Genomic DNA, 8,618 nt, shown 5'->3' with positions numbered 1-8,618 from the left:
GGAAGGAAAAATGACCACAGGAGTGGTTGCCAGTTGATTGTAGTTTAAAAACAAAAAAACAAAACAGGACTGATGAAAAAGCAACATTATGAGCAAAATGTTCGGATAGAAAAACATCCAGAGGAATTGAATAATATGATAATAAAAAAATGAAATAATCATAATTCATATGGGGAAAAAAATCATAATATGAAATAAAAAAAAGTGGTGGTATGACAAGAAAATACCTCGGTAGATTTCTCGCCCGACCTTTGGAGCGCAATCCTTGCACATGACACCCGGAATGGACAAAAATGAGTTCAAATGTCTTTGATTACACGTAAACATCGAATCCAAATTCTGTGTTGATTTTGACCAGTGGAGTGGAAAAAAATAGCTTTCCAATGTGCCTCTTTGTAGGCGCTCCATTGTTTTGCCATAAAAGCTAATCGTGTAGCGCTATATTAGCTCGTCATTACGCGCGCCAAACATTACACTGACATCCTTTGCCACCGCCATGATGATAATGACGATACGGAATTGTTTTGGGGATGTCAAGTTGACACGCAGTGGCGGTCCAGGCGCAGTGACGGGAAATTGGAACGGCGGGGGTTGGCGCCGTCGCTTAATGTGGCATCTGTCGCGCAAACCTCGGCGTCCAGCTGGAACAAAAAGCCTCTGACCACGCAAGCACAAAAATCGAACAACCAGAAGGTGACTTTTTAGCATTGGCGGCGCTATTTTTTTCCCCCCCTTTCCACTCGCCCGTGTTTTACTCGCAATGACACAAAGTTGGTGTTTTTGTTTATTTTCCACGCGCTCGCAAAAGCTCTCAGATGGATGGAAGCAGCATGTCGCCGCCATCTTAATGGATTTTTGATTTATGCAATATTTAGACGACGCCGTTCGGTTTTGATGCGGCGGGCCGCTTCTCTCTTTCACTCTCAACGGAACTAAATTCCATTAGCAGGTAAAAGCCCGGCGCGATAAACGGCCGACTTGTTTTGTTTGCGTAATGTACGCGCCGTGTCAAGACGTTTTTATTTGTCTTGCTCGGGCAAAGTGATACGCCGCTGCTTTTATTGTTTTGTCTGTTGTGCTCGTGAAATGGATCATCTTAAAATGAAACGGCCCCCCCCCCAAAAAAAGACAACTGCCATGAATTGTGTTCTTATCAGGAGATGTACTCGGAAAAGGAAAATGGAAGTGCGAATAGACTTATTGTTTTTTCATAAGATGGACCAAGCTGGCGGACAAGGCTGTCAGTACGTCTGAAAAGTCCTCACGCAATGTTCCCATCGAGCAAACGCTCAAGATGTACGTATCCATGGAGATGAAATGTCATCTGCTTTTTTTTTTCTACCTCACACTAACTAGACTTTATAAAAATAAAAAAATTACATCATGCCCGGAGAAAGAAGGTGTTTAGAGTCGCGGGGTGGGAAGGAGAAGTTTCCCCAAGTTCGAAAGGTTGCGGTAAACTTTGCGAGCCTTTTAAGCACACCTCCAGTGTGGGCCGTCTTTTGCATTTTACACGTCCTCGGCGGCAGTTAAGGGAAAATAACCATCTTTTTACGGCGGCGTAATGAATGCGCATCTGTCCTAGCCGCGGCTATTGTGTTGTTATATTTCCGGGAAGACAAAACGCGCGTTTGTTTAACATCCAGCCGAGTCACTCGAGGCCGGGAAAGACTTCCGCGGCGGAATCTCGCCGTGTTCATTTCACGGGTGTAATGAAGCGTCGCTTTTGTTGCCTTTTTTTTTTTTTTTTTTTTAACGCGGCAAATTACGTGCCGTCTGGCGGTGGCCCAAGTCAATCACGGCCAGCGCCAGCTGCGCTTCTTGGCGACAGGAAGGTAATTAAAGCGACCTGAGAAATGGAGGTGCGTTTCATCGACATCCATAACGCCGCCGCCGCCGCCACCTGACCGCCTCTCAAAACGCATCAGCTGTGCGGAATTTGTGTCATCCGTCCCAAAAAAAAAAAAAACCTTTCACCTCCGTCAAAACGAGCCGACGGGACCTCCTCCCGTCATCTATCCATCTCCGCGCTTGAACATATTGACATTTGTGAGGTGCTCGGCGGTAATTGTCGACCACGCGGTGACTCCTCGTTTGTTTCCGTGACATTTCGCCTTTGCCTGATTGTCTGTTTAACGCAGGGGAAAGGAAAATTAATTGGAGTGCGGCCCTAATCTGTCTGCTTGAAATGTCACCCCTTTATTGTGACGCCGCCGTCGACATGTCGGCCGCGTGAGAACGGGAGAAAATTAAGAGAAATGCAAAATTACAGGAAGGAACAAAGAAAAAGGGGTGTGAAGGCTTTGACCTTTGCGGCAAACGTTCCAAACTTGTCCGCTTTACTTTTAACTGAAACGGTCACAATGTTAATTGCTGACATTTGGGCCCGGGATTTACTGATTAAAGTTCTACACTCAACACCTAGTCGGCTTAATTTAACATAAAATGTGGTAACACTCATCTCGATTCATCCTGGAGGAAAGCCGAAATTGAACCATTCGGTTCTGGAATGATTCTGAATCTGATTCATTCTGGTCTAGAGCCAAAAGTGGAACGCATCAATCCTAAAGTGGACCATTCCTAAAGTGGACAATTCCATTCCAAGAAGGGAAAAAAAATGGATGGACCCTTCTGTTTTTAGATATAACCTTACGTGGAACGTTCCATTCTTTACTAAATTAGACCATTTCATTCTGAACTACAGTCCCCAAACGGAACATTGTGTCCTGTAATAGCATCAAATATGCATTATTTTTGCAAAAAAAAAAACCTGGATGACAGAGTGTTGAATTTTCTATCCCTGGACATTGGGAAGCAGAAAAACAATCCGTTCTGGACACTTTTAATTTTGTCACATGACATGGCTCTGCGCCACATGCTGCATCACCAAGCCAAAAGATATTAATATATGCTCTGCTCTGACCAGTTTTTTTTTTAATGATCTTTCTCATCTCGCCGCGACTGCCACAAGGTCAGGATCAAACTGATGCGGACCATGAATTAGTTTTATGTTCCCTGACAGCAAATCCATCTGAGATCATTGACGCCGCCTTCCCACAATCTTCCTCGACAACAAGTTGCTCTCGTCGGCGCTGTCACTCATCTCCAAGCTTGGTTTTAAATCATCCAAGTGTGCCACTTTATCATCTGCCGGCTATTTTCTTATTTTTTATTTATATGTGTGAAATTGGAAAGAAGGCACGACGGCGGCAGATTGAAAACGCAAAAACAAAAGTCTTTTTTTCCCCCCCCCCCCCGTTATATTTTATTCAAAAGTACAATCCACCTCACAAGAAAAACAATTATATATTAAGAAATTCTTCTTTACATACTAAACAGCCCACCCTCACCAACTCTTTCTCATGATGGATGGACGATGGCATTTGGCATACCAGAAGCAATGGATCCCTTTCAAGATGTCAAAAGATCCCGGAAAAGTAAGATTGGAGATTCTGGAAAAAAGAAAATGCAAAATGTGACAAGGCAGCAGTCAACTTTCTCCCGCATTTTTTTTGTCCCATTATGTCCCCTGCAATGTCCCAGCGGGTCTTATTTCCGTCCTGTTTTGTCCCACAGTGTCCTCATTACGCCTCATAACATCCCAGCATATCCTTTTATGTACCTATTATATTCTTTAGTATCCTAAAATGCGCCTCATCATGTTGCATTACGTCATATATTGTCCCATAACGTCCCCCTATTGCATCTCATCGTGCCCCTTATTATTTATGTCCACATTTGGTCTCATCATGAGTCTTTATGTCCATCGGGACCGATCGACTAAGAACCCCAAATTGTCTCCTTTCGTAGGACCAAATATGGATAATACTTACACACAAAAAAACGCAGACACATTCCGCACATGGCGATCACGCTGGAGATCTGCAGCGCCCGGCCGCACTCAGGGCTCATGAGGCAACTCCCTGTCTTCCGGCAGCATTTGGGGCACTTGCTGCCTCCATCGTGGTCGTCCCTGGTCTCAGACGTATGGACTCTCTTAGACTGAGACTGGTATGTCTCATTTTCATGCATTTTAGGCTGGCCCTCTTGCATCGAGTAGGCTTGTGGCTGGGCAATATACACCTGAGGCTGAGCGGCGTACATCTGAGGCGGATTTGGATACATTTGAGGCTGGTGCATCTCAGGCTGGGTCATGTACATCTGAGGCTGGGCAGCATACATCTGAGGTTGGGCCTGGTACATTTGCGGTTGAGCGTCGTACATCTGAGGTTGGTTAAAGTACACCTGAGGCTGATCCTGGTACGCAGGAGGCTTGTCCAACTTCTCGCCCTCGACGTGAATGTCAGACATTGCGCCGATTACTAGCAAAATCAAATGTGTGAAAAGTCTGGAAGAAAGAAAATAAATAAATCATTTTAAATTAAAAATAAATCAAGTAAAATCATGACTCAAAAAGCCTAACCCGGATTATTTTTTTCCAATTTATGAAAAGCATAGCTGTCGTTTCCACACCCCTCCATGTGTCATCGTGTTTTTGTTTTTGATTTGTTGACAAGGAAGTGTTTATTTAGGCACGCCATTGTCCTGCGTATCTAGTTGAATTTTTTTTCCACAATGCCTTAAAACCCAGAATTCAACCCGCCGGGTATTTTACAACTCTCGAGTGCGAATCGTGAATATTTTCGCCTCTTTTACGATCACATTAGCCAGCGAAGTCACATTGATTCTTCCACACTAATGAACATTCCCTTTACTGCTTTCCCCGGTAGACGCCATCCGATATTCTGCGATAACCCAGATTTGGAAATAATAACATTTTCGACGCACGGGGGAAGGAGAGGGGTCCCGTATTTGTTCCAGCCGAGGCTAAATTCGATTGTCGGTATCCACAGGGGGGGTGGGGAGGGGGGGGGCACGGCGGCATTTTAAGTGCACCTCCTCCCAGCTTTGGAAAGTTGGCGGCTTTTCAATCATAAGTAATGAAATTCCATCAGCCACCCTCGGAGGAAGCAGGGGAAAGACCCATTAAGAGAAGCAGGGAGACGGAAGTCGTGCTCTTACCCTTTGCGTTGTCGCTTTCAATCTCTTCTCTCCGCACCTCGCACTCTCGAGACACTTTGGAGCACAACGGGCGTGGCACCGAGTTTTACCGGTTCTCCAGGTGAGGCGCAAGTCGAGCGCTTTCGAGGCGGAGTTGCCGAATCTAATTTGCTTTCGCAAGACACAACACGTAAAGCAGTTCAATACAAAAGAACGCCACGCCGTTATTTGCCGTCTTCTTGCAAAGCAAAAAAAACCAACAAAAAAACTCCTGGAATAAAAGCCTTTCAATTTTGAAAAGTCATTAGCATAAATCCAGCAGGTTCATTAGCACAACACATACCTAGTGGCCTCCATAAATAAATAAATAAGTAAACGCGGAATAATTAATATTTGATTGGTCGGAAAATTCAATTTTGAGGTGGAAACAAAATGATTTGAAAGGAACAACAGAAAAGGAGGGGGAACAAATAGAAACAGAGTGGCATCGCCTACTGAGCGGCTCTTTTGTTTTTCAATAATTCCAATTTAAATGGCAGTATTAGGTGTGTTTGAAAACAATTGGATTCTTACGAGCAACCACAGGGGACAATCATATTCTGTTAGCGTGGAAAAAGACGGCAAGCAGAATATGTACGTTTGCGCTTCCCTGCTGCTTATGGGAACATTTTTATTGATATTGTTTACTGACACCACCAGGGTCCTACTGAGATATTAATTTCACACTCCCCTGATTGAAAGTTTCCCATTCTGAACCCATTGTGATGAAAGTCACAGCGTTTTTTTTTTTGCAAAATGTCACAAAGGTCAGTCAGGAGACTGTTTGACGAGCCGTGTCAGAAAAGTCCCAGGACCGACGTCATAAAATGTTATATAACATAGGAACCTTTCCATAGGCTATTCCTGGCCTTTTGTTTTATGTTGTCTCCATAAAAAAAAAGTTCTCGCTTGCAACTGTGGCATGTAAAGATGGAAGGCGGGCACTTTTGTCGTCTGATGCCGCTGTGCTCGCTGCACACGGCAAAAACTTTGCCGTCAAGCAGAATAATTCATCGTCTTCTCTCACCTACTTTTTGCGTGTGTGTGTGTGTGTGTGTGCTGACGGAGTGCATTCTGAGTATTTCCATATCCGACTGTCACGTTTGTACCAGATAAGGCGAGATATCATCTGCTCGGGCAGCGATAACGACGACCGCAACGACGCCAAAAATGGAGATAGCGCAGAATGTCACACATTTTGTTGACTGTATGGTGAGCCACATGCTGCTACACCCAAATTTTGCTCCCCCCCTGTCAATCATTTTGCGAGAATCGCTTCACTTCAGTAAATAAGCGTTACATTTTATTTTAATATAAAACACACACTCAATTACATTTATAATATTCAAAGGTGGCGTCTGCTGCGCCGCGTCAGCTTAATTGAAAAATTGAGATTATTACTTTTTTCTTTTGTCTGTCACGCTGTAACGCGTTTGTGTCAGAGAGCTTCGGATGTTTTAATAAACAGGAATCTCTTTTTATGAAATTATACGCCGCGTTCCCTGACGCCTCTTAATCGACTCGCGCATTTGCCAGCCTCTGGTGATTTTCCACTCGCAATTTTGACTTTTGTTCTTCCGCCTTTTTTCTACTCGTCTTATAAAAAAAGAAGAGAATTTTATTTTGGCGGGGTGTCAAGTATGTGTTGGATTCCATCTTAATGGGCAGATGCTCTGCTGTGTCACCTGTTTGACAAAGGTGGGATGAAGGTGGTGGTTTGATCAGCACATTTGTGGGCCTTTCCACGTTACACACTCTCCCCGGGAGCCAGTTTTAATTAAATTGCATTGGACACGCTTTGATCGGCAGCCTGCAGCCACTGTCAAACGCTCACGCCATAAATCTTCTTTTGCACTTTCCGAGACGTATCTCGGCCTAAAGAAAATACGGATTTCATACAAAAACTCAACGTACATTGGAGTAACAATATTGTTTTCAATTGAGTCGAAAATGTTTTTTTATTAATCAACCAAAGATGGCAGCACATCATCATGGTTGCTCCGTGGCTAAAGGTTGCGTAATTTACCACCTGACTTTGTGGAAGGCATCCCTATATAATAACCTCGCCGTCAGCATTTGTGCCTATATGGGGAGGCGGGTCAGCGCGTGTAAAAAAGGTGAAATATAGCATCAGTCTGTTTTTTTTTTTTTTTTTTTTTAATTTGGATTGGCAAGCCATCTGCCAGCAGGGTAATATTTTACCCACAAGTCGTTTTCGAAGTATTCCTACTCCGCACTCGAGTGCCTCTCCATCATGCTTGTCCGAAGGGATTTTTATTGAAGAACACTGAGATGGGATTGGATGCCGCGTGTGTGCGTGCGTGAGTGAGTGATTTTCTTGCCGCAGTAGGGAGGCTGCGTCGCTAGGTTACAATAAAATATGTTCATTTATTTGTTGTCACAGACTCGGCGTTTGACTCCTGACCGATTTCTCGTTTTCTCCAACGCTTGCCGTTCTCTTTCAAAATTCCCCCGGTGGCCTCCAACTTGCGCCCGATCGACCCACCCGCGTCTTTCTCTCCAATAGGCAACGTTGGCTAAAATCCGGCCAGCTGTGGATTCACCGAGAGCTCGTCTTAATTGGAGCAAGAAAGGCGGTGGCGGGGGTCCTTCAGAATGATTTGGTCTTTTGTGTCAGAGCTGAATTTGTTCAAGGACCGAGTGATCTACGGCAATTGTGAATCCTCAAGGTGTCAAAAAGACGACCCAGGGTCGTGTTTTAAATTCTTTGTCTCCTTTTGAGTGTAAATCTTACGCCCTCCTGCTTTGCTCTTTCCTCGCGCCCTTGGCCGTTGCAGTCTTTTCTCCGTCTCGGCCGATAAAGAGGCACAATTTATATCCGCGGGCGAGCAAAATTAAATAGACCTGGCACAAAGCGAAGATAAATGGCCAAAACACATTTTTCCACTTTGCTTATTTCCGCAGCTTTTTTTTTTTTTTTTTTTTTAAAAGCTGTTAGACTGGCAAGAATATACAGTCGCTCGATAATAACAACACGTTTCGGGGCACACAAAGCGACTGCCGGCTGGGTTTGTACCTGCCCCCCTCTTTTAGTCACACTTCACTTAAATCCACAGATTTTGTGTGGGCATCACACAAAAAGCAGCACATGTTGCTCCAAAAAAAAATATCGAAAGCCAAAACTTCGTTGCCAACAACACTTTGGGGTCAAATCAGTTCAAATTGAAAGTCACGTTTTGTACTATATTTACATTTGTTACCGTATTGGGCCGAATATAAGACGGCATTTTACATTTGGGGTCTAGACATTTTACATAACGCTAGATGGCGCTATATATCTTTAAAGTGAATGCTGAACTTAAGCATACATAGCATGGGAGTGGCAAACAAGTGTCAAATTAACAGGGCAGAAATTGGAATTCCACGTGACAATACCGACAAATTAACGTGACGCCGCCGGAACACTTCCTCCACATTGTGTACAGAACAACCCCAAAAGGGACTTTTTGATTTGTAAACCTTGAAGGAGTTCCTCGCCGCTCTCTCCCAATTTAGGCCTGACCTTTTGCGGGGCGCTCTCAATGAAATAATTTCAACTCTGGGAAGGACGCAATTAG

At 44.2% G+C, this 8,618-nt stretch overlaps 1 protein-coding gene across 1 annotated transcript; it reads right to left on the bottom strand.

Moving 5' to 3' along the window:
* Nucleotides 1-2,826: 2,826 nt before the first annotated feature.
* Nucleotides 2,827-5,162, bottom strand: LOC133143108 (cyclin-dependent kinase 8-like). The gene is made up of 3 exons (XM_061264866.1): nucleotides 5,023-5,162; nucleotides 3,834-4,348; nucleotides 2,827-3,452 (listed from the first exon to the last, which is right to left on the bottom strand). Coding segments are annotated over exons 2-3 (480 nt in total). The 5' UTR covers nucleotides 4,312-4,348; nucleotides 5,023-5,162; the 3' UTR covers nucleotides 2,827-3,450.
* Nucleotides 5,163-8,618: the final 3,456 nt, after the last annotated feature.

This window comes from Syngnathus typhle, linkage group LG18 (assembly GCF_033458585.1).
Source record: "Syngnathus typhle isolate RoL2023-S1 ecotype Sweden linkage group LG18, RoL_Styp_1.0, whole genome shotgun sequence".
NCBI classification, from domain to species: Eukaryota; Metazoa; Chordata; class Actinopteri; order Syngnathiformes; family Syngnathidae; genus Syngnathus; species Syngnathus typhle.
This window is presented reverse-complemented; position numbering and strand designations above follow the sequence as displayed.

Excerpts from the sequence above, each read along its gene's own strand:
- LOC133143108 (XM_061264866.1), bottom strand. The coding sequence starts at position 4,311 with ATGTCTGACATTCACGTCGAGGGCGAGAAGTTGGACAAGCCTCCTGCG.